This window comes from Sapajus apella, unplaced genomic scaffold (assembly GCF_009761245.1).
Source record: "Sapajus apella isolate SASKATOON/1434 unplaced genomic scaffold, GSC_monkey_1.0 scaffold133, whole genome shotgun sequence".
Classification (NCBI taxonomy): Eukaryota; Metazoa; Chordata; class Mammalia; order Primates; family Cebidae; genus Sapajus; species Sapajus apella.
Genome location: NW_022437073.1, coordinates 3,772,457 through 3,799,420, shown reverse-complemented (window position 1 = coordinate 3,799,420; position 26,964 = coordinate 3,772,457). Strand labels below are relative to the sequence as shown.

The 26,964-nt window shown below is 35.6% G+C and overlaps 1 protein-coding gene across 4 annotated transcripts in view; it reads right to left on the bottom strand.

Annotated features, from left to right (window-relative positions):
- RNPC3 (RNA binding region (RNP1, RRM) containing 3) overlaps positions 1-26,050 on the bottom strand; it is a 28,528-nt gene extending 2,478 nt beyond the window's left edge. For 2 of the 4 annotated variants that reach the window (XM_032262924.1, XM_032262922.1), the window contains exons 1-14: positions 25,463-26,050; positions 24,000-24,047; positions 19,845-19,961; positions 18,988-19,073; positions 18,446-18,557; positions 17,688-17,756; positions 16,407-16,549; positions 12,688-12,813; positions 10,229-10,380; positions 8,269-8,430; positions 7,100-7,194; positions 6,390-6,448; positions 1,810-1,942; positions 1,091-1,162 (exon numbers count right to left, since the gene is read on the bottom strand). In XM_032262924.1, coding sequence (XP_032118815.1) covers positions 1,103-1,162; positions 1,810-1,942; positions 6,390-6,448; positions 7,100-7,194; positions 8,269-8,430; positions 10,229-10,380; positions 12,688-12,813; positions 16,407-16,549; positions 17,688-17,756; positions 18,446-18,557; positions 18,988-19,073; positions 19,845-19,961; positions 24,000-24,047; positions 25,463-25,654 — 1,554 coding nt within the window. In that variant the 5' untranslated portion in view covers positions 25,655-26,050 and the 3' untranslated portion in view covers positions 1,091-1,102. The remainder of the gene's footprint in view (positions 1-1,090; positions 1,163-1,809; positions 1,943-6,389; positions 6,449-7,099; positions 7,195-8,268; positions 8,431-10,228; positions 10,381-12,687; positions 12,814-16,406; positions 16,550-17,687; positions 17,757-18,445; positions 18,558-18,987; positions 19,074-19,844; positions 19,962-23,999; positions 24,048-25,462) is intronic. The other 2 variants (XM_032262923.1, XM_032262925.1) reach the window with 2 other exon arrangements.
- Positions 26,051-26,964: the final 914 nt, after the last annotated feature.

Below are 26,964 nucleotides of genomic sequence, written 5' to 3'. Positions count from 1 at the left end.
AGATTTACAAATAAAGATTTTTAAAAAACACTGAAATTAATTTTTCCTTTAAAGTGTGTATAAGACTTGTGACTACTCAGTATAAATGTACAACAAAATTCAAGTATTCAAGCCACTCAGAGGGACTAAACATTAAGCAAAATTTTCTCTTACTCATATTTGTTAGTTAAACACCAGTAATTGTGACCAATTTACTTCATGTTCTTTTAGTTTACAGAGAAAGAAAAATTTAAATAAAAAAACCAAAGGAATATATTTCCACTTATTTCTTAAACAATATAACAAACATTAACTTTTAAAATGCTTAATTCTACCATATTTAATCATCAAATTAAGTATGCATTAAAATTATTTTAAAGACAAAAGATTTAACTCCACAAACCTATATTGTTGTGAAGTTTGTTAATAATTTTATATACGTGTTGTAGAATATTTTTTTAATGACAGTTTGACGGTTTTCTTTTAATTTTTAACATTTACTTCAGGTTAATTTTAAGAGCTAAAAAATAGCTTTAAGTGTTTATCCCAGGGGTTTTCAAGTTGTGGTCTCAAGATCAGATGCCTCACAATTACCTGAAAAGTCATTAATTTAGCAAATTTTCAGGTGCCAACCTGGCTTGCCAGACACTTTCTCCATTTCAGCACTAAATGTCCAGCATCCTGGAAATTTCTCATTAAAAGGGAAACTGGCATAGCTTGTGCCCTAGGCCCCCATATCAGACCTACCATATCAAATCACTCTTTCAGGGAAGGGAGGAACCTACAAATCCACATTTTATCAAGCTCTCCAAGTAATTATGATATATATTTGAATTTAAGAACCACTGCTTTACTATAGGCAGAAAAAGTTAAAAAAAGAGTAATAGGTACACTCCCCTTATAAGAGTCTCCAAACTTAATTTTTACATACAAATGGGCTTTATTCTATCTATAGTTATAGTTTTGAACTTTAATGGGAATTACACCATAGACAGATATTTCCTTAAAAAAAAAACATAAGAGAAATCTGAATTACTACTCTACCAAACTTTTATTTTTCTTTAATTTTATCTCAATAATTGTCTTTTTATTATGTTTTATTCACACTTACCTTTATTAATTTTTAACACTTTCTTTTTCCTTCCTTGGGATCTTGCTTTGGTCTAGCAGATCGAGCAAACTGCTAATATTTTAAAATTAAGGTTTCCTTCAGGAATATGCAAGTAATCTTTTCCAAATAATTCTCCAAAACTTTCTAATGTTTGCTGGGAATATGGTTTTTAATTTACCCAGACTGCCTCCTGCCTCTCTCTATGACTTGAGAGGAAACTAAAAATTAACTTTTCCTTTATAGTCACTATTTTTTATACATGGACTTTTGCTTCTTTACCTATCCTGCTGATTTCTAGTCTGCAAACTACAATGACGGCTAAAAGCAAAATGGTTAATTAATGATATGCTCTGGTGATTAAAATTCTCATGTAGAAATATAAATTACAATAACATGATAAAATGAAATCGTTTTTTTATGACTCCAAATGTACTACTGGATACTGCAGTCTCTTAGCATGACTATGTACTTTTGAGCTGCACAGTGAAACATTTAAACTTGGCTGATATTGAACAACCTCATGCTGCTGATGCTCCTTTATTAAAAATCTAAATAACATTGTCATCTAACTCAGCTAAGGTAGGTGTAACTGTAACTAAATGAATATCTACAGCTAGAATGCCAATTGTGGACATTTCTAAAGGGTAACATGAAAATTAATTTCAGTTATATTCTTCTAAAAACTATACAGTTTTGAAATAGATGGATTTAAAGGATACAACCACCATGGGTTTTCCAAAAAGCACATATCCATTAGCTTCCTTTAAGGCTTTTGCTGCTGCTTTCTCATTAGGAAGTCCAATGAAAGCCTGTCCTTTCATACGACCTTCTTTCATCAAACGTATATCAAACCTAGAAGGAAGAAAGAGTTTTGATTCAAAGGTCAGTTTCAATGATGTGAATGAAAATGTGTTGAACAATTTAAAAATGTGCTATTTCAAATAAAAATGACTACCCCATTTGATAGGCAAGTAAATCACTCAGTTTTCTAAAAATGTATTTTGTGTTCTACACTAAAATTGATTCTACAAGTAGGTGGTATTTGTTTAAGGCATATTTTTAACTATTCTTAACTATCATGAAAGTATGTGATTTTAAAATTATACTACTAGCAACTAGAAAAGAAAACTTCAATTATTATTTATCTCAATTTTTTAAAAGTTCCTTACAGTCTGGTACTATCTTCTCAAATGATTAAAAAAACAACTATACAGCCAACAATAGAAAAATACAAAGGGCTGATAACAGCCAGTTATAAGTAATTATAGAATTCGTTATATTTTTATTATTATTATTATTTTTGAGACAGAGTCTCACTGTTGCCCAGGCAGGAGTGCAGTGGCCTGATCTCGGCTCACTGAAACCTCCACATCCTGGGTTCAAGCAATTCTCCTGCCTCAGTCCCACAAATAGCTGGCATTAGAAGTGTCCAACACCATGCACAATTAATTTTTATATTTTTAGTAGAGATGAGGTTTCATAGGCCAGGCTGGTCTTGAACTAGTGACCTCAAGTGATCCCACCCACTTCAGCCTCCCAAAGTGCTGGGATTACAGGCGCAATCCCAGCCTAGAGTTCATTATATTACTATAAGCAATTATAGAACTTTGAGTAGAAAGAAACCTCAATGATTATCTAGTCAAAACTGTTATCTTACAGGTGATGCCTAGAGACAGTGAGTGACTCTTCAAAGCAGATAGCCAAAATCTAACAACAGAAACACAAACCAAATTTTTAAATTCCTAATATAGTGATCTATTCCATGGTATATTCATTTTTCAAAATTTTGAGAGAAAATCATAGTCAAAAGCAACTTAGAAAAATCAGATTGTCATTTACAACTGTAATATTACCTAATATTTAGTCTATGAGACTACCAAAACAATACAACATAAAGAACTATCAAAAAATACAGTAAAATATTTTTTTCTTTTTCTTACAATCATGACTCAAAGATGGCAACAAAGAGAAAGACCTAGCATTTTGCATGGCCAGCAAAAGAAAAAATATTTTGGCATCCTGTAAAGAAGAGGTATTTGCCCCTAACGATATAAATGGAGAATTTTAAAACATTGTTCCATTTGTGTATTTGATCTAAAAAAACACATAGGCCAGATAAGATTTTTAAAATATTGGTGTCACTTGAAGATTAAAACAAAATTTAGTTAGAGTCACTTCTTTATCTGTTCTTGAAAGGCTATTTTTTTCTACTTCTTCCTACTTTTAATTTGTATGACAGTATGACAGGGTGTCTCTCATACTTTGGAATTACCAAATATGGTAGTGTAAAGAATGAAATTCCAACTCCAAATATTAGCTGATATGATTTGGCTCTGTGTCCCCACTCAAATCTCATTTGAATTGTAACTCCTACAATTCCCATGTGTCATGGGAGGAACCCTGTGGGAGGTGATTGAATTATAGGGGCAGGTCTTTCCTTTGCTATTCTCTTGATAGTGAATGAGTCTCACAAGGTCTGATAGTTTTAAAATAATGTAAGTTTGCCTGCACAAGCCTTCTCTTTTTGCCTGCCACCATCCACGTAAGATGTGACTTATTCCTTCTTGCCTTCTGCCATGATTGTGAGGGTTCCCTGGACACGTGGAACTGTGAGTTTTCCATTAAACCTCTTTCCTTTCTAAATTGCCCAGTCTCAGGTATGTGTTCATCAGCAGTGTGAAAACAGAATAATAAACTGGTACCAATAGAGTGAGGCGCTGCTGAAAAGATACCCAAAAACGTGAAAGCAATTTTGGAACTGGGTAACAGGCAGATGTTGGGACAGTCTGGTGGGCTCAGAAGAAGACAAGAAAATGTGGGAAGGTTTGGAACTTCCTAGAGGCTTGTTGAATGGCTTTCACAAAATGCTGATGATGATACAGACAATGATATGGACAGGCTGAGGTGGTCTCAGATGGAGATGCGGAACCCGTTGGGAACTGGAGCTAAAGGTGACTCGTTACATTTTAGCAAAGAGACTGGTGGCATTTTGCCCCTGCCCTAGAGATATGTGGAACTTTGAACTTCAGAGAAATGATTTAGAGGATCTGGTGGAAGAAATTTCTAAGCAGCAAAGCATTCAAGAGGTGACTTGGGTGTCCTTAAAGACACTCAGTTTTAAAAAGGAAACGGAGCATAAAAGTTGGGAAAATTTGCAGCTTGACAATGTTAGAAAAGAAAATCCCATTTTCTGCGGAGAAATTCGAGCCAGTTGCAGAAATTTGCATAAGTAACAATGAGCCCAATGTTAATTGCCAAGACAATGAGACAAATGTCTCCAGTGTATGTCATAGGTCTTCATGGCAGCTCCACCTATCACAGGTCTGAGGTCTAAGAGGAAAAAGTAATTTTCTGTGCTGGGCCCAGGGTCCCCATGTTGTGTGTAGCCTAGGGACTTGGTGCTCTGCCTCCCAGCCTCTCCAGCTGTGGCTGAAAATGGCCAACATAGAGCTTGGGTGGTGGCTGCAGAGGGTGCAAGCCTCAAGCCTTGGCAGCTCCCACATGGTGTTAAGCCTGCCAGTGCACAGATGCCAAGAGTTTGGATTTCAGAGGATATAGAGAAATGCCTGGATGTCCAGGCACAGTTTGCTGCAGGGGTGGGGCTCTCATAAGCCAGAGCAGTGCAGAAGGGAAATGTGGGTTTGAGGCCTCCACACAGAGTCCCTAATGGGGCACTGCCTAGTGCAACTGTGAGAAGAGGGCCACCATCCTCCAGACTCCAGAGTGGTAGATCCACTGACAACTTGCACCATGCCCCTGGAAAAGCCGCAGATACTTAACTCCAGCCCATGAAGCAACTGGGAGGGAGGCTGTCCCTGCAAAGCCACAGAAGTGGAGCTGCCCATCTCTTGCGTCAGTATGACCTGAACATGAGATATGGAATCAAAGGAGATCATTTTGGAGCTTTAAGATTTGACCTCCCCACTGGATTCTGGACTTGCATGAGGCCTGTAGCCCCTTTGTTTTGGCCAATTTCTCTCATTTGGAAAGGCTGTATTTATGCAATGCTTGTACCCCACTGTATCTAGGAAGTAATTAACTTGCTTTTGTTTTTTAGGCTCATAGGCAAAAGGGACTCGCCTTGTCTCAAATGAGACTTTGGATTGTGGGCTTTTGAGTTAATGCTGAAATGAGTTAAGACTTTGGATGACTGTTGGGAAGGCATAATTGGTTTTGAAATGTGAGGACATGAGATTTGGGAGGGGCGAGGGGTGAAATGATATGGTTTGGCTCTGTGTCCCCACCCAAATCTCATCTTGAATTTAACTCCCATAATTCCCATGTGTCCTGGAAGGAACCCTGTGGGAGGTGACAGAACTATAGGAGTGGATCTTTCTTGCCCTGTTCTCCTGGCAGTAAATGAGTCTTATGATCTGATGGTTTTTTAAAAAAAAAATGGGAGTTTGCTTGCACAAGATCTCTTTTTGCCTTCCGTCATCTACGTAAGATGTGACTTGCTCCTTCTTGCCTTCTGCCATGATTGTGAGGCTTCCCTGGCCACATGAAACTGTGAGTTCCCCATTAAACCTCTTTCCTTTGTAAATTGCCCATTCTTGGGTATGTCTTTATCAGCAGTGTGAAAACGAACTAACACATTAGCTTTTAAAATATTTATAAATCACAACTCTCTCTTTTTCTTTCACAAAACTGGAAGCCTTGCTAATACAGTTCTTTTAAAAGATGACAATTTACTGTCAGAGTAAGAATCTTAATACTTTTGCTTCATTGCTATATATTTCTGGAGGATTCATTAAAAGAATGGGTTTCAAAGCATAGTCTTTACATCAGAAGACTCAGCATCATCCAGTAGCTTTTTAGAAACACAAATTCATGAGTCCTATCCACGAAACCTAGAAAATCAGACTGTCTGCAGAGGGGCCTAGAAAACTGTTTTGCCAGGCTCTCCAGGTGATACTTGTGCAATGTTACAAGAGAACCACGGATTTAGAGATTAGGGTCAGAATGTATCACAAGGCCTGTTTCTGTAAAGAGCTTTATTAGAACATGGCCATGAATATTTGTTCAGGTTTTATTTATGGCTGCCTTCAAATACAACTACAAAATCGAGTAGTTCCAACAGACACAGTATGGTCTGCAATAAGATAAAAATATTAAAATTTTGCTATATGCCCATTTACAGAAAAAGTTTGTCAACTCCTATTTTAGACATCTAAAAGATTATTCTAGACCAACTTTTGCAAATAATTTTTTATCTCTAAAAAGAAAATGCTGGGATTAAAACAGTGGTAAATTTGTAACAGATAAAAAGAAAACAATATTATATTTTACTGTCACTTACATGATCCGCTGTGTTTCTGATGAAAAGTCAACATATCTTCCAAAAATATATTTAAGGTCCTAGAATTTCAATAAGAAAAAGACAAATAACAAAGCCAGGGAAAAGAACTGCTAATCAATCAATCAATCAATCAATCAATACATCAATAGAAGAGGTCATAGGGGACTAAAGTAGGCTTTAATCTAATGTGTCTGTTGGCCTTTCTAAAGGGGAAATTTGGACATAGATACATACGGAGTACGCTATGTGAAAAGAAAGTCAGAATTGTGGTGATGTTGCCACAAGCCAAGGAAGGTCAAAGACTGCCAGATTCGGCATAATAGCAGAAGCTATGGGAGAGGCACAGAACAGATCCTTCCCTCCCAACCCTCAGAATGAATCAATTCTGCCATACTTTTGACTTCAGTTTGCCTCCAGAACTGTGAGACAATACACCTTTGTGTTTCAGCCACTTGGCTTGTGGTACTTTGTTATGGCAGCTCTAAGAAATTAATACCCAAAACTCTGTCTCAGTATTTACTGTCAGCAAAGTCAAGCTATGAGAGTATTATTTTAATAAAAAATTAACCTGAAAATAGTAAACAATAATTTGTCATGCCCTGAAGCACAGTAAAAAACACATTCTTAGAGGTAGTTTCACCAGACTTTAACATATCAAGTATAAAACCTTAAAATTATTTTCATTTATGTGAAAAAAAATTTATACCTACCTTTTCTTGAACATGTTTAGCTAAATTCTTTACATAAATTCTACAGTTTGGTTCACCAGGTTCATAACTTCTGAAAACTGAAAGTGTTTCCATTTCTTATTAAGAAACAAAAAAACAAAAATATAAAATTAAAATATTTTAGCCAAGTTTTTAAAGAGAATTATAATATTCAAATACAACTGTTAAATAGACAAAACAAGCTTTATGAAAGTGTTAAAACCATAAAATTAGTAACAATATTACAAATGAGTTTAAATATACTCACTGAAAATCTGAACTGATTATATATAAAAAAAATTAACTTTTGATTTAAAAATTTCAGGCATCTAGAATAACTAAACTAAAATTTGTCCAATAAACTATGTACTATTAATTGTCCATTAAGATGAGTCATGTTATAAAAAAGAGTAAAGCATATATGTTATCAATTGATTTGGGTAATTATTTTGCCTAAAGTGAATTTTCCCAACCATCAGCCATCTCCATATTTAAATGCAAGAATGAACTAAACACAGTATCAGGCATTTCGGACGAACCATGGCCCCAGAACCCCTGTATACCTCCTCCCATTTAATGTCAGTAATCTGTTCCAGAAAACTAAGATAGATGTTTTGTATAAAAATCCTAGTTGGAGGTCTATTTCCCTTTACTATACAGAAAATTACACATCAATCTAAAGCCTCTAAATGTTTTCTGACAATGTACTAAAACAGTGAAAGTCTTTGGGAAGTAGAAAACTATCATGTGAGGACATAAAATACTAAATCATAGATTTCTAATCATCATTTGTTTTTGAAATAATTGGTTTGTATATATCTCAGACACAGTATTTGTTGACAGTCTATCAGCTACATTTGGAATATGTAACTCCAGACCTGTAGGACACAGTGACTTGACTTAAATGCCACATAAAAGTTTTAGGAATGAAAGCAACAATTTTTCCCAAATATAAACTAGAAACAGTATATGAAAAGGAAAGTCTCCCCCTCCACCATTAAGTATGAGTATTTAAAAAAAAAAAAAAAATAGAAGAGGTGATGACAAACATTAACTGGAAAGATTTAAAGTATGTGTCTTAAATTAAGGTAAATGACATGACAGATTGTTTTTTCTGTAGAATCAAAGATATGTAAAATGGAACATATGCTTAGTTTATTCCATGACATTACCTTCTCTAGAAATTCTGCCCTTTTCCAATTCCCTTCTAGAAATACATTCTGATGGCATTTCATCAGAGTCTTCTTTAATTTCCTCTGTGATGTTCAAATTAGGTTTGGGGAAGATTTTTCCGAATCCTATATTGGATGCATCAACTTCAGTAGCAGGTATATCTAAGAATTCAAAGTTAACATTAGCCATTAAGAATCTCTCCTTTAAAACCAGTTTTTGGGTTCCCTCCTCCTATTTTATATTTAGTAATACACCTTTGGGCACAAATTCTGTGGTGTTTTTCAATATACTGAAAGACGCATATGCAAATTTTTTCTATAAAGCTCCAAATAGTAAAAAAATTGTGTTAGGCCAGGAGTGGTGGCTCACACTTGTAATCCCAGCACTTTGGAAGGCCGCGGTGGGGTGGGGGGAATCTGAGTTTGCGAGTTCAAAACCAGCCCGAGCAACATGGAGAAACCTCGTCTCTACTAAAAATACAAAATTAGCCAAGCATGGTGGCCTATGCCTGTAATCCCAGCTACTTGGGAGGCTGAGGCAGGACAATCGCTTGAACCCGGGAGGTGGAGGTTGAGGTGAGAAGAGATCATGCCATTGCACACCAGCCTGGGCAACATGTGAAACTCTGTCTCAAAAAAAAAAAATTATGTTAAAGGGTGACTAGCCATGATGTAAGAAAAATTTATAAAAAGAAAAATGTTAAATAAAACATAAAAAAATGAAGCTATCTGAAAAGGCACTAAAAAAAGCACCACATTCTCATTCACCATGCAAAATAGGAATTAAAACTAGTCAGCTTTTCACTCACTATGTTTGCAATACTTACTAGAATTCTATCCTATATTCACAAAAGTGCTCAAAGATATATGTACAAATACATATTCCAGTAATTTCTGTAATAGTAAAAGAATGGAAACAACCCTCAACTTCTATGAAAAAGGCATAATAAAATATTGATAAAATTATATTACAGGCTATTATACAGCCAAAAAAAAGTAAAGTATATAAGTTTATATTCTGACATAGTAAGCTACCCCTAACTAGATTGTAAAGTTCAAAAGCGAGAACATGCCAAACTTTTCCATGGAGCCCACTAGATAACAAACTTTCAACACGTCACTACTCAGTGAATCACAAATATCATCAAAATATAACACTCATTTAAAAAAATAAGAGAAAAATGTGTTTACACATGTACAGGATAAGGTCTAGAAGGATACATACACATGCACACACCAAATTGCTAACAGTATTTGCCTTTAAGTAGTAGGACAGAGGAGAGGGAGGTTTGAGGTGTTGACATTTTAACAATTTTACCTTCTGTTTTGGTTACATTTCTATCAACTTGTATTATTTCAGAAATTTCAAAATAAAGACTTAAAGAACACCAATATAATATCAAATTCATGGTTAAAACAAGCAAAAAAGAATTCTATAATTTCAACACATTGTTTTCAAACTTAAGAATAGCGTTCTTGGCAAACAATCTTTCATGACTTTTGGATTAAATATATATATATATATATATATATGTATATATATATATTTTTTTTTACATTAAATCTACAACTCATAAAAGTCAGACTGCTTGTTTTCTAACCAATAACATTAATACAATTACACTAATAAAACCATAGGCCACCACCTGAAACAAGCAAGGAAAAACTCAGTAACAGAAACTCTGTTATATTTTTAGTGTAAATATCAGCAAAAAACCACTAAATTTCATTCTAGAGGTCATTACTAGCAAAGGGCAACAGTGATGATCTCACCATTTACTATCAATTTCTGTTATATAAAAAAGTTGAAAGTGGATACTATTCCATGATTTTGAGGAAGAACTCATTGCATATTTTAAATATAGTTGACAAACACTAAAATAGAAAAATATTACATGTAAAACTTAATTGTAACACAAAAAGTATTTCATTTCAGCTTTTGAAAGAAGATTAACCTTACCATGATCTTTTTCCTCACAATTTTGTTCCTTCTCTAAATCTTTCTTAAATACAGCTGGCATGTCAGTAGATATATGGAATTCAATTCTTTTATTACCTACAGGTTGTGGTTGGTCAAATACGTCTGAAGGTAACAGCACTGGATGTAAACTGCTATTTAAAAACAATCACAGCATTAGTTTGTAAGTGCAAATAAAATCCTGTGTAAAGTATTATTTCAAATTTACTTTAAATTTAACAAGTTAACACTGACAAAAGATTCATACTTTTGGTATTTAATAAAGTGAGTGACTCAGATTTAATAGTTTAATAAACTTCAGTGATCTCCTATAGGTACTACTAAATTATTAATTTACGCATAAAAATTTTGAGGTTCAGGGATGTTAATATTTTGTATAAAGTCATTCTGTAAATGACAGAGAAGGGAATTGATGACTACTGGTTCTAAACCACAGGATATTTACCAATATGCAAAATAGCGCATTCTATGTTTGATACTTTAAACATATCTATGTCAGTTAACACAGTTAACACTAGGCTTTGATGACCTTTGTATGAAAATGTAATGTAAAATATCTTGATAACTCTTTATATGGATTATATGATGAAATAATATTTTGAATATAATGAATTAAATATTAATAAGTTATATTATCAATATTAATTTCATCTGTTTCTTTTCATGGTTTTAATGTGAGTACTGACAATTTTAATGTGGCTCATACCAATTTCTATTGTTCAGCGTCACTATAGAGATTCAAAGAGAAAAAAGAGTAATACATTTCAAATCAAACATGTATATAACAAATATCATTTTACTGGCAAGTTCTGGACTATAAAAAGTGTCCAAAACACAATGGAAAGGTAACTTCTATCTGCTAACATTCTTGCATAACTATGGCCTGACTCTTATCCCAAATCTGCAAATTCCCTAGGAAGTTTAAGATAAAGTAGTCCAATAGGAATTCTTAATTTTTTAAAATATCAATGACATTCCAATGGCTTCTTCAATAAATTCAAACTGCATAGCTTAATACTTAGGGCAGGTTTCACATCCTTCTAGCTTTCCCTTTCATCGTTTGTATTCCTATTCAATAAATTTTCCTACCTCTGGAAACTTTCCTTTTATTATTCCATTCACATGGGATACAGTTTCCCCACCTAATTTTGCCTCTCCTTCTTAAAAGGCCAGCACAAATGTCTCCTCTCTCATAACTTTCACAAATTTCCCAACTGGCTGTTACTTCTCTTTTCTCAGAACCTTTTAGTTCTGAGTTTATATTTCCTATGTCATGTATTATACTCGCTAATGCAATAATCATCTGTTCATATGGCTTATGGTCCTTAAGACTATTAACTCCATGTTTGAAAAGACAGCATTACACTTTAGAAGAATGTTCAAATTACACACAATATTTAGCAGAGAACCTTACCACACATTCAATAAATATTTAAAAGCATTCTGGTGGGTTCTGTGTACCAAGTAAAGATAATGTGAATTTTTATCTGGTGGGTACCTTTCAAGTAAAAAACGTTTGCTACCAGGTGATGGAGTTAAGAGAAACTAAATAATCGTATATAAACACACTGGAGTTTATACTAGTGACAGTGATGTCACTAACAAAACTGTAAATGCATGAGGAGAAAGTGGTAAAAGAAAAGTAAATGAATTTTGTTTTAGATAATATCTTAAGGGCCTATAAGATATTCTTAGTCTGCAGATAAGAAGCTGGAAACAAATACATCAAGGCTTAGGGCAGAGGTTACATCTAGAGAGAGAGATTTGGCAGCCAGAGCAATATAGCCAGACCTTGTCTCTAAAAAAATTTTTAAAAATTAGCCAGGCATAGTGGCACATGTCTGTGGTCCTAGTTACTCAGGAGGCTAAGCCAGGAGGAAAGCTTGAGCCTAGGAGGTTGAGACTACAGTGAGCTTTGATCATGCCGCTGTGATCATGCCACTGCGATCACGCCTGGGTTACAGAGGGAGACCACATCTTAAAGAGAGAGAGAGAGAGAGAGAGATTTGGTACTGCAATAAGTGAAATCATGAAAACCAAATTACCAAGAAATATAAATTTATGAACAAAAGACAACCATGGACAGAGGCTTACAGAATTTTTTAAAAAATAAGAAGGTGGGTGGGGGAGAAGAGTGAGAGAAAAAGAGAAAGAAATGACTCAAGTAAAAACGGAAGAGAGGTAGTAAGAAGGGAGATAAAAAAAGAGGACAGTAAAGTAAAATTAAAAGTGGAATATTCTGAGACCTGAGGTAGTCAACAGTACCAAACACTGGTCAACTGTGAGAGAATTATGAATACTTGTAAATTTGGCAAATAGGAAGCCAATCTTAAACCAAAAACATTGACAGGAAACAAATGTCAGATTGAAGAATGATGTGAATTAAGCAAGTAAACAAAGTACATCCAGAAACCCTCGTTTCACAATTCAAATAAAATTACCTGTGTGAAGGACACAAAGGTGTATTCAACATATCCTTTATTTTTCTCTTTTTCCTTACATGGCGTTGCTTTATTGTTTTGGGTCTTTTGGGCTGAAGATTTGCTAGTTCCATTAGTTTGTTCATTCTACAATGAGGGATGATAAATAAAATTTCCTTATCTAGAAGCATAGCTATATACCACTGTTTCTATTAAATTTAAATTTGTATTTGGTGTATAATTTAAATTATAAAATGATTTACTTACATCAAGTTTACTTATATAGAATACCATTAATTCAGAGATAATCAATTTGATAAAACCTAAAATTCTAAATTGCCTTGCTAAGCTTTCGACTTACTTAAAAAAAAATTCAAAATAGACTTAATTACATGTTATTAATTTTTTAAATGTATGTTTCATCATAAGCAGCTGCCCAAATAAAATGACTGGACTTCATACCAGATGAAAAAGATACAATAGCAAAATCTATAAAATATTAATGTTCTTAAATCATTTTGATTCATATCCTAATTATTAAACAGTGCCTGGACTAAATTATGTCATTTAAAAGCATTTCATGCATAACTGTTGTAAGTCAGTCATTATATAAACAAGGTAACTTAAAGCACTTGAGAACAGTTTTCAAATACTGTACCATGCTCTGAAGTAGTTTCAGCAAGTGACAACACCTTATACCTAGCTTTTCTCCGTTAAGAGTATAAATATTTAATATTAAGGACAGATCTTATCTAGGCATTTTTGTATCATTTACAGAGCAGGAACTCAGAAACCGCTAGTCCCAGCTCTACTTCTCAAGGTTACATTTGTAAAATTTGAAAGCAAAATAAATATATGTACACAATAAAATATGAAGAGAGGAAGGAGGGTATTGTTAAAATAAGCCTTAAACTTTTTCACCGTGTGAAAAAAATGAAAACATACACTATAAATTTTTAAACTGTATTAAAAAACCATGGTTACCAAAAACTTTACGAAAAAATTTAGTTATTCAAACAATGTGTATGTCTAATTTATAAATTGCTGACCCGAAGTACACCAAGCCTCTACAACAGTGCCAGGTATATATTCAGTAATCAATAATTAGTTGCTGAATAAACGAATAGTACAGGTTGAGCACTCCTTATCCAAAAATGATTGGAACCAGAGGTATATCAGATTTTGGAATATTTCCATATACATTATGAGATCTCTTGAGGATGAGACAAAAGTTTAAACACGAAATTCATTTATGTTTCATATAAAACTTATGCACAAAAGACTGAAGGTAATTTTATATAATATTCTTAATAATGTACATGAAACAAAGTTTGTAAATATGGAAACATCAAAAAGCAAGAGTGTTGGCTGGACACGGTGGCTCATGCCTACAATTCCAGCACTTTGGGAGGGCAAGAAGGGTGGATCATTTGAGACAAGCCTGTGCAACATGGTGAAACCCTATCTCTACAAAAATACAAAAAATATTAACCAGGCGTGGTGGCACAAAGCTTGTAGTCCCAGCTATTGGGACTGATGTGGGAAAATCACTTGAGCTCAGGAGACTGAGGACGTAGTAAGCCAGGATTGCACCACTGCACTCCAGTTAGGGCAACAGAGTAAGACCCTGTCTTAAAAAGAAAAAAGAAACAAAGAAAACAAGCAAAGGTATCACTAAGCCAGCCAAATGTGGTATCATACTGCTACTTAAAAAATTTCAGACTTTGAAGCATTTTGGATTTCAGATTTAGTTTAGAGATACTCAAATATTTTACTTTAGAGATACTCAAAAATACTACATGATTTTTGTTTTATTTAGGTCTTGTTACATTTCCTGAAGAGAATAGAAAAGCATGAAACTAGAGCTTGGTATATGCAAAGGCTATGTTCTCTCTTATGACTCAAGATGAATTACTGGCAGAATTCCACATTAAATCCTTTAATGGAAACCTAAGTAAACAAACAAAAGGTTTGGCCAGTTTATTATAGCATTTCTAATTACTATCATTATTTTTATAAAGAAAGGAACGTTCAGAGTTTAAGTAATTAACCAAAAGTTAGCACGCTATACTATTCTTCTTTTTTAGCAACAAGTTAAAGTAACCATCTATCAGGAACTGCCAGCTTCCTTAAATGCCTCTGTTCAAGACAGACACCCTAATCACTCCAATTTTGTAGTTTCAACCCTACCTACACTTCGATTAGAAAGAAAATACACTGTACATTGTACTACTACTTAGGTGGTCAATTAGTGACAGTCAAATTGCTGCTGACGGTTTGTTCACGTTGCTCAGTCTCTGCTTGGGTTCTGCCTCATGCTAACCACTCACACCTCCTATATACCCCTTCTTCCGTGCATAGCCACCTAAGATTTTGATCATTTTCCCATAACAATCTTGTAGACAGGGGTTGACAAACTATAGTTCAATGACCAAATCCAGCTAGCTGCCTGTTTTTATAAATAAAAGTCTAGTTGGAACAAGGCCACATCAACTAATTAGGTATTATCCATGGATTCTTTCCTATTGTAAGAATAAAACTGAGTAGTCACAACAGAGACCACATGACTCACAAAGTCAAAAATAATTTACTCTTTGGACCTATAAAGAAACTGTTTTGTAATTCCTGTTCTAAGCTAGGTTGTGGATTATACACATGAACATTATCAACGTACTATTCTTATCATAATAATTAAATAAAATACATAGATTGTCAAAAAGTACCAATAAAAATAATCTGCAGTAGTTACTATGAATAGTTTTGTATAAAATTCTAAAGAATTACTCTAGAAATTATTCTGAGGTAAATAGAGTCCAGAAGAATAAGCATCTGTCAAAACATGAACATGACTGATGTTTATTATTTACAATAGTTACATTCTAAGGTTACCATAAACATTAAATTAGTGAATACTGAACCACTGTCCCTAGGAAAATTCAGGGTTAGGTTCCTGGCAGCCTCTCTTTACAATATCTTGTCATCTGATCAATACATTACCTTGTTTAATATGTATTTATGTCTAAAAATACCTTAATATACACTGTTGATTCATCAAAATCAAACTCAGTCAATACCACCATAACTCTGGACTGAAAGAAAGCTACGTATTTTCTCTGTCAGGCCCAACACAGCCTTCTTCAGCTTAAGAACACTAAAGAGCACTCCAACACCATGTTCAGGGGCCATTTTTAAAACAAAGGGTCACAACAAAAAACTCAAAAATGTGAAAAAAGATAGTGCTGAATAGGCCATGAAAAGAATACTTGTTTGTAGTATGAAAACTCAAACAAGAAGGCAGAGGATCTCTTTATTTGACTACATCTGGGAACCTGTGTGTTGGCTGACTCAAATTTTTCACCACATGGCACAATGTCCATTCTCACAAAAGACGTTAAAAAGCATGTCAATTACTGATTTTGGAGTCACAAATAAATTTTAGCAACTAGGCAAATTTGCAAATATGGAATCCACGAATAACAAGGTTCAAGCGTACTTTATAATACCATAATCGTTAATCTAAAAAATTATGCATAATCCAAAAATTTTCACTTAGGTCTTGGTATCTATTCTCAGGTCTTAGTTTATAGCTACTATATGTGCTTGAGGGGCTGGGGGGTTGAGACAAATTCTCATCACCCAAAATTATGAAGCATTATATACACAAAATCTAGGGAGAGCAAGAGTCTCTTTCTCATATTCTATGTTTCTTGGAAACTAAACAAATATTTCACGTTACAAACCTCTGTCGGTCCTCATCATCACTGCTTTCATATTCTGATTCTGCGCTAGATAATTCTTCATCCTCGTCTGGCAAAGGAGGTTCCTCAGGTGGTTGGGGAGATGTGGGTGGAAGAGGTGCATGCAATGGTATATAGTCTTCATACTAATTAAAAGAACAAAACAAAAAATACTATGGCAGTCTGATAAATTTATAGAACAAACCCCATTTGAATACTTGATTCTCATTTCTATTACATTTTTTAACACATTCTATACATGCTGAGGGAACACCTATTGTGACAGATCATTAGCTGATCACAAAATTTGTCTCTTCTTCCTTTACCCTCAGCTGAACTAAATTTTCAAACCTCCTCTGCAGTTCTGTTTCTTCCCTTGTAACTGAGTTATAGGCAGTGAAATGAGACCATTAAAAAGTCCCACATATAATTTTTCCTTCCTGATCTGTAGACAGTGTAGTAATGTCTTCATCAACCTGGGAAGGCATGTGGTGGAAACAAGTCAGGTGTTTTTCATGGCTCAGTAGTGCAAAATATCCCTGTGGTCTACTTTTGGAAAGGATCTGATATAACCAAAAATAAATTTTATTGTATTAAATGGCTAAGAATTTAAGTTTCATTTGTCAACAGCAGCCATTATAACCTTAATTAATACTCCAGCAATGTATCAACCAATGAGTAGGTGTTGGGATTACAAGGAAAAAAGAATCTTCAAGTTAACAGTACATACATTAGAAAAGCAGCAAATCCCAAACCAAATTATCTTCCATTCATATAAAAACTCTCAAAGTATTAATAACTTTGCATTGCTATTATTTATAAATATACTAAGAGTACTATAGAAAAATAATAACTACAATTATTCAAGAGCAGGTATAGCCTACTATCTAAATTACTGACAGATTTGCATAGTAAAGTCTGGCAAAAAATATCAGCACCTTTTTTTCTTTTGCAAACAAAGCTCTATTTGTGACAAAACCAGAATAATGAAATCTTTAGGTAATTTAGCTAAGTGTAATTAACTTGTAAGATGGCACAATGGTTTGGGTCAAAAAACTTAACATACTAGATGACATGATAGCCTTTATTGCCAAAAGCATATCTTTCATATTCTGGCTTTTCCTCACTTTCAGTTCCCAGTTCTACTATTATCTTCACATTACTTTATATACATTCCTTATTTTCAATGTACATCAGAGGTTGCTACAACACCCGTAAAATTCAGCTTCAAAAATCCCATTCAGGAAGAGAAATTTGACTTGAAAATTCCAAGAGCCTTCTTACCATGGGAGGTCGCGCAGTAATTGGTCCAAAAGGTGTGGGCAAATTCATTTTATTCATAAGATGAAGGACCTTAAAGTTGTAAAACATTTAAATTCACATATAAAATGGTTTAACTCACGTCTTGTATTTTAGGTACTAAAAAACTTTCAAATGATAGTATTTATTAATTTACTGTAAAGGAAGACCTGCCCATCTCTTGCCTTTATAATCTCTGCATAAGGTAAAACAAAGCGTGGGCATATCTAGACCAACCTTCCTAAAATGTTTATCAATTCTACATGTTCAATTATTCCCAATGCTAAGAATGTTATTTTCTTGCAATATAAAACCTACTATAATGATTTTATATCTTTATCCCAATTATTGTAAAATTATTAAATAGAGAAATAGAGTAAGGAATATAAATATCTTCTATACTTTGTACTACAAAAGAAAATTACTGCCAATATTTTTAAGCATTTGCTCAGGAGTCTACTATACATTTTCTTTTAAGAATCCCTATGTTAGTATTGTATTCTAAAGTAATGGAGAGAATTACCACAAATTACATTTCCTAAACTAACTTCCGTTTATTAGTATTCACTTTTATCTCATAAAAGTGTTTACTTGAAAGTAGTAAATATTTCATTACATTTAAAATACTGTATCACTGCCTGTCTGGAATTGGTCTGATTACTACTTTTATGAGAATCAGCATGAAAAATAAAGTATCAAGCTATACAAACAAGTAAATTGAGGAAAAATTTTATTCTACTTACCTGTACATAGAACTTAGGCACGCTTGCCAAAGCATTTACTATGTTTGCTAGGATTGCGCTGGAAGGTGGTGGGTACATATACTTGAGGCATGAATTTAAAGGAAAAGTCAGTCTATAAAATAAAAAATAAAATAAAAAACATTTAAAAGGCTTATGTTTTCATAATTTCCTATCAGTAACTAATTTTAGGTAACATGATAACAAACACATTGCTCAAATGACACAGTACTATTAGATTTACCTTGTTCCTAAAAGATCCAAAGTACATTTAAAAAGAAACTTGCTTTCTGATTTCAGTGAAGAAAAGTAAGGTACTGTATTTCTTAGCAGAGGCTTATCTTGTAGCTCTGAGATTTTAATAGATGCTTTCTCTGCACTGAATTCAGTGACAAACTAATAACTCAAAATGTTTATTCAACATATTAAAAATATATATGATATCAAATACCTTTGTTTTTAAAATCATCTTATTTGCAATATAAGATATTATAACGTAACACAGAACAACAGCAAAAGAACAAAAAGCAAATAAAAATGCTAACCCATGGTTTGGTGCAATTCCATTTTCTACTGTTAAATAACCCAGTTCTTTCTTTTCTTTATCATCTTCGACAGGGTCATCAGACCTAGGACATACAGAATCAAAGTTGATCTTATCTTTCCAAAGAGTGAAAAACTGCACACAGTATTTCACAAGCAAACACCAATAAATGGAAAGGGAACTAAAATTAACCTTTACTTAATCCCTTCTGCATTATTATTACATTGAGCACTGCACATTTTCATTTACTCTTCAGAGCAAGCCTATGAAGATGGCATGGTAATTGTCACTGACCAAAAATAAAACTGAAGTTTACATGGTATAAAATAGTGGTAATCAAATGTCTTTAATATGTGTCATATTCTCTTGGAGAGTTTATTAAAATTCAGACATCTAGAGCATCTCCCCATCCCTTCCATCCTCAATTTAAGTTTCTGATTCAGTAAGACTGGGTTCAAGCTGTAGTTCTGCATTTTGATCAGGTTTCCAGTAGTGTAAAGCAAATTTGTGAAGGTGTAACTACCAAGGGTCGCAGCTGGGAACCAAATGCCAGTCTTGATTTCATGACACTGACAAAGACTTTATGCTAGTTATTTTCCCTCCATTTGAGGTTGAGGATGAATTCATTTAAGCCCATCCCCTTCCACTTTACACTGATTAACTTGTGATATTAAATCTGGTTCCTAACGCACAAATAGGAGCAAAAATAAAGATACTGTTTCACTGTACTAGATTTAACGAAAAAATCTGTCATTATTCTTCCAATTATTTACTTGCTAGTCTAAAAACAATACAATAACTGTACAACTGATTAAAAAGCACTTTAAAAATGTTACAAGAATGTATTATCTGCATACCTTTTTTTTTTTCAGAGCCTGAAGTGGGACACGGGGAGTGAACACGATCTTGCTCCTTTGCAAATTCAACGACTAAAGTATGACCTAAAAGTTTCAGCTGATGGAGTCTTGTCAATGCCTTCAGTTAAAAGAACAAGAGTAAACATTTTATAATTGTACGAAAAATGATTTGTTAGAGACCAGTTTTTATACTTTTTTTTTTTTTTTTTTTTTTGCTAATGCTGTAAACATCTCCTTGACTATTTCCTAATTTACTTTTAAACGCATGCTATCGAGCCTTTGTTACTAATTGAAGGACTAGTTCCTATAACTTAGCAAAACACAAATTTGGTTAAATCCCACTTTCTGCCAACTCTGCTTATACCCAGGCAGCTGAAAATGGCTAGAAAACTAACAAATTTTCCTGGCCTCAATTTAAATTTGTAATAACTACCACAAATCTTAGGGTGACCTTTAATGGTGCCACAAAATTACTTATTACAATCTCAGTCTACTTTTTCTACCAATATCTAAGAGAATATTTTGTACTTTCTCCTTGTTCCTTAACCTCACAATATTCGCCTGCATTCTGTTAGTCTAGCAACTTGTTTCCAACTTCGAGACAACTGAAGTGTTGACATGAGAATGTCAGACTCCCACTCTAACTCCCCATCTACCAGCATATGCAAGCACAAATTGTATGTTCCATCTGTCATCATCTATTAACTATCCACATGCCTATCTAAATCCAGCTGCTTGACTTACATACTAAATTCCAACCTCTCATCTACTCAAGGGTCTTTATTTAACTATGCTCTGGAAATGTGTACAGTGCTGGGGGTGGGGAGGGAAACGAAAAACCAAACATTGTATGTTCTCACTCCTAAGTGGGAGCTAAGCTATGAGGACCCAAAGACATAGAATGATACAATGGACTTTGGGGACTCGCAATAAAGTGCAGGAAGGGACTGAGGAATAAAAGACTTCACAATGGGTACACTGGATATTGTTTGAGTGATAGGTACATCAAAATCTCAGAAATCACGACTGAAGAATTTATTCATATAAGTTCTTTAAACACCACCTGTTCCCCTCAAAACCTACTGGAATAAACAAAATAAGAAATGCTTGCTTCTATCTTCAAAATATATAAAGAATCTAACCACTGCTAACCACTACCATTGTGGTCAAGGCAGCCATGATTTCCTGAGTGAATTACAATATTTTAACTGATTTCTCTGTTTCTACCTTTCTCTCCCTTCAGTCTAGTCACACAGTCAAAGCAATCCTTTGAAATATGTCAGATCATGTCACCCTTTTGTTCCAACAGCTCCCTATTTTACTCACAGTAATCTAGGTTCCTTACTATGATCTACGTAATATAGATTCTATGACTTCTCTGACTTCAAATTCAATGATCGCTCCCACTGTGTCTGCTTCAGTCACAGTGGCTTCCTTGAACAACATGACAGGCATGGTCACACCCTACAGCCCCTGTTCCAGCTGTTCCTCTAATTTAAATGCACTTCTCCCACAAATTTCATTAGCTAACTTCTTTCACATCCTTCATGCTGTTGTTCAAATATAATCCTAACTACAGCCTGACCTCCCCACTTAGCACTCCTGATATTATTGCTCCACTTATCCTTTTTCCATAGCTTCTATCCTCTTCTAAAATATTAAACAATTAAGTTTATTATTATCTGTCTCCCCTTTTGAGAATGTGAACTATAATGATCTCTGATTTGGTCACACATATCCCAAAACATAAAACAGCATCTAGCACATCGTAGGCACTTAATATTTTTGAACACATGAAACTACAAGCTTTAAACAGGGACTGATTCTGTGAAAGACAATTTTTCTACAGACTGGGAGAGGGGGAAGGAGATGGTTTCAAGATGAAATTGATTCACCTCAGATCATAATAAGGCATTAGTAAGATTCTCATAAAGAGCACGCAACCTAGATCCCTTGCATGTGCAGTTCACAACAGGGGCCAATCCACTGCTGATCTGACTGAGGGTGGAGCTCAGCAGACATGGAGAGTGGCTGTTAATACAGATGAAGCTTCCTCAGCCTGCTAGTCACCTCCTGTCTGTGCCGCCCAGTTCCTAACAGGCCACGGCTGGGTATCTGTCTGTGTCCCGGGGTTTGGGGATCCCTGCCTTACATCATCATGCAAAGTCAGTTTTAATATTGCAATAATTTTCAAGACCCTAAATGAACTGTAGGCTTCTTCATGATCAGTGAAGCCTTGATTATCTCAATGGAGGTCATCTAACCTGACTTGCTTCAACTTTCTTCCTCTAAAAATGGGTATTATATATGTTCTTATTTTCAAAGATTTATGGATTTTCATTTTTAATGTTAAGTCTTCCTACCTGACTCAGCCCCTTACTCTATTTTTTAACATTTCTCTCTTTGTTTTCTTAACCTAACACTTTCCAATAAGGCCAAATGTTCTCTGGCCTAAAAACCCTATCAACACTCCCATTAACCTCTTACTGCTTCCTGTCACATTTCCAAAGGCAATGACTGGCTCCATGTCCTCTCCTCCAAGTTATCCTTGACCTCAAACAATGTGTTTTTCATTACCATACTTTATTTATAACGTAATACGCTTTATTTTTAAGAAGTCTTTTTTTCCTGAAAAAAAAATACACAACATTATAAAAGTACATATTAATATAATGCGAAAGCCCTCTGTAATCCTCCTCTCACAGCAACATGTTTTTAACATTTTGGTGTATAGTTCTGCCATTCTTTTTATGTACATATGCTGACATGTATAATACTAATTTCAAAAAATCTGAGGTTATATCATACATAATGTTTTGCAACTTTATTCATGTACGCTATCTGGGCTATCTTTCCTATTAGCACATACCATTTGACATCATTCTCAGACAATTGCAGTCCAGTATACGGATATAATGTGATTTAAGGCTTCTCTTCCTTTTACCAATGAGAATGTGGGTCATTTCTATTGTTTCATGCCAAAAAGACTTTAATAGATGTGTTCATGCCTCATTTTGTATCATCACAGGATTTCACCTTCTTAAAACACTCTTCTCTTTGCGTCAATGATGATTTTCGTTCTGGGGTCTCCTACTTGAACTGCTCCTTCCCATTCTCCTCTCCTAGTTTATGATCCTTTGGGCAATCACATTATTCATATGGCTGAAGAATCTTTCCATTTTTCACCCTGCCTCAGCTCTAGACTAATATTTTTAAGTATTTCTATAAAAGTAGCCCAATGACCCCTTCAAGTTAACAGATGACATGTGAATTCATTATATACCTTTGCAAACATCCTCTGGCTTCTCACGTCTGCTAATATAACAACCCAAATAACTCAATCCAAATATCCCAAACTATTCTCTCTCTCAACTCCTACATTATAAAACCTACAAACTAAATTTCTACTGCGTATATACATATACTTCCTCCTTTGTCTTCTTCCTGCCTTTTTCAGTTAGTTATTCTTGCCTTGGCTATTGTAACAGCCTTCCATTTGGTCTCCTACCTCTAATGATTCTACACATCCATCCATGATATAAACTATACCAGATATTTTTCACAGGCCCCATCATATTATGAGCCAGCTCCAAAGTCTCAAGTGTCCACCTACTAAACCAAACTCAATATCTCTCTCCCAGACTCAATCTATTTTACAAGTCCCATTTCCATGTCAACCCCTAGCTCCTGCTCCACTTATAACTTTCAATGACTCACAGCTTTATTTAGTGTTCCCCAAATCCAGAAGTCCCATCTCCCCTTGTTTTCTTCTGAAAAAATCCAATTAATCATTAGACTTCCAGCTAAAAGATCACTTCCTTTGTGAACGATTCCCTGGAATTTTAAAGAAATGTATATTCTCCTTTTAACACTTGAAACATCTTACCTTGTAATAGTCATAGAGGTATTTATCAATCTACATAATTTAGAAATTGTTATTTTAATTACATATGCAGTTAATTTTGCTTTATAATCTACTAATGGACTGAGCAAGATCTGCCAACTGACAAATCAAATGTACACTGTTGGGAAAACTGTTGGAATAGAAGCGCTTTTGCTTCTTAAAAACCACAGTTTAACATTAGCTCCTGTTTTGGAACCAAGATGGGATAAGAGGGTATTGTTGACAACTTTAATAGTCAAAAAAAGGTCATACCTTTATAGCTGCTTTTTCATTAGGGAATGTGGCAAAAGCTGTATGTTTCTGAAATAGAGTTAAGGTACAAATTACTTCCAATATAATTTCAGCTTCTTATAAAGAAATCTGACATTTTACCAGTGGAGTGATGTGACATGTCAATAAAATCATGGGAAAGGATGAAAAATCAATACCATTTAACTGATTACTAATTTCAGTCCAGTGGTTTTCAACATTTTGGGGGGTCAGACTTCAAGGTGAAAGCTATGCAACCTCTATCATATAAAGGTGTGTACACATATCTATTTTACACATGCAAATAGTTGAAAAGACCAAAAGTTTAAAGACCTCTGCTACGCAGAGGGTCACTTTTAAACAACTAAAAATTTACTTTCCCCATTTATGACAGACCTAAAGCTTTTAAATTTTCCTCTAGACAAAACAATGCAGTTTAAAAACATTCACCAACAAAGAAATCGTTCTTCAAGGTGCCTATCTCCCTTGTGCTTTAAATTTGTAGTAATGTTCGATGGGAGAAGTCTATTATTATATATAAATTATAAAGATTTAAAAAACCATCAGAAAAGAAACACAAGTCAAAAATAAAAGAATCACTATGCTAAGGAAGGGTTCAGGTCAATACTCATTAAATTGCTTTAATAACTATATTGCACATTCTAATTTTGTCTGATACATGATGACTTAATTATACGTAAATTGAGCCATATACAATTTATTTTTGGATTTGCTGGTATAAATGACACTTGATCAAAATTGGCCTTTCTTTTAACTCAGTGACTCTCAATTTGGGGTGCATATTAACATTAAAATCACCTGGGGAAACTTTAAAACCACTGATGTCTTGCCCCATCGCTATTCCTGTTTTAATAAAGAGAAACCTAAAACATCTTTGGGTATAAAGCAATAGAAAGTAATTGTGGTAATGTCTCCATAGGAACTTTTAACAGTCCTAAAGAATTTTTCCCGTCTGGAAACTTTTATGAAAAGCTTCTTTGTCTAGCAGAAATCCTGTATTTAATCTACTCATTACCAACGTAGTTTCTCTTCTACTTTGAGGAGCGACTTAACATTGGCTTACAAATGAACCAGGACTTTAAAAAAATTCCTTGATGCATTTGTAAGAGTACTCTAGGTCCAGGGGAAATAACCTTAAATTCAAAATAGTTGTGAGGCTCTCAGTATAAATCCAAAAAGGGAATACAAATAAGCTAATTTCCGTTCTTCTGCTTTGTCGTTCACACTTGCCCTTTTCCGCAGTGCTATGACTAATCTAGACTCCAGCCGATTAAAACTCCACTTTTCAGAGCAGATATTCTGATACAAAAGAGGTAGGATACGGAAGCTCCCATCACACAGTACATCTTCCCCACTCGTTTCCTTCTTACTCCAGTCAGCGCTCCCCCTCCCGGGTCATTTCCCACAGGCCTTCCCGGGAGACTCGGGGTGGGGCGCACCCTTACCAGTCGCCCCTTATCTGACAGGACGCGCACCGACTGCGCCCCGAAGTACTTCAGCAAGTCCTCTTTCTCCTCAGCGGTCAGCTCAGCCGGCAGGTGCCTCACCAGAAGAGTTCGGTCGCCCCGAGGCGGGGAAACCGAGGAGGAGCTCGTGCATCCCCTTGATACTACAAGCGGCTGCTCGGGAGCTGCCATTTTCCGTCGAGAAGCAAAACCAAAACTCGTGGGACGAAGCCTCAGTCAAAACCGCAGCATCAACACAATGTGGGATAAATATTTTTTCCGTCTCGCGCTAAGGATTCTGGAAACCAGGAAATACGAGAAAGAAAATCACCTTCTCGCGAGAACTGTGCCACCGAAACGCCCCAACCCTTCGGACACTTTTCTCGGGGAAGGGCGCGGTGCTAATGACGGGAAAACAAAATGATCTAAATTCCAGGTAGTTCCGAAAGACTTACAAGCAAAAATTGGCCCAGAGACGTGCGAGAGTTAACAGAAGTTGTCAATCAAAGAAGGAACCAGGAACCCCAGCCACAAGGTGGGAGGAAGCTGGACACCCAAGGACAGAAGAACTCACGACTGCGCATGTGCGGGCTGGGACCGTCTCGGGGCGCTGCGCAAGGCGGGGCGGGGAAGGGCGCGGAGCGCGGCGCGAGGTGGGGCAGGGCGCAAGGCGGGGCGGGGCAGGGCGCGGAGCGCGGCGCGAGGTGGGGCAGGGCGCAAGGCGGGGCGGGGCAGGGCGCGGAGCGCGGCGCGAGGCGGGGCGGGGCGCAAGGCGGGGCGGGGCGGAAGGCGGGGCGGGGCGCAAGGCGGAGCGGGGCGCAAGGCGGGGCGGGGCGCAAGGCGGGGCGGGGCGCTGAGCGCAATCTGGAGCTAACTTAATCCCTGGCCTAGCGAAAGTGAATTGGCTTAGCTAACGGAGACAAGTTGGGTGTGGAAATATCGGGTGTGTTCTTATGGTCTTTGGATGGTAAAACCTAAAGATAGCCAATTCTTAAGTCAGATCATTAGGGACCATGAGTCTCATTTTTGAGAGGAGAGCTGTTTAAGGGGCAAAAAGTTGAGACTATCTTTCCTTGAATCAGTAGTGATTATGCAGACAGATAGGACCCTGCCTGGGTTCATTTCACAGAAATGGCAGCCACTAGGAAGAGACAGCCTAATAAATAAATTATAGGGTGCCTCTGTGTGTGTGTGTGTGTAGATGTAGGTGTATGTACTCTTCTCCCCATTTTACAGCTAAGGACTCTGATGTAAAAAGAGGTTAAGTCACACAGCTAGAAAACAGAAGAACTAGGATTTGACCCCTGATGTTCTGACCTGGAGTCTACATTCTGATCCACTGTTCGGCCCCGATTCTGAATGGAGTGAGGTAGAAATCATCCCCAGAGGGTCAGAAATGTACCCTTCACACCATACAGAGAGGGCCTTGAGGATTCTAAAGAGAGGTTTTTATTCCAGATGTAGCTGCTACAGTCTGGAGAACCAGAATTTCTCTTACAGCT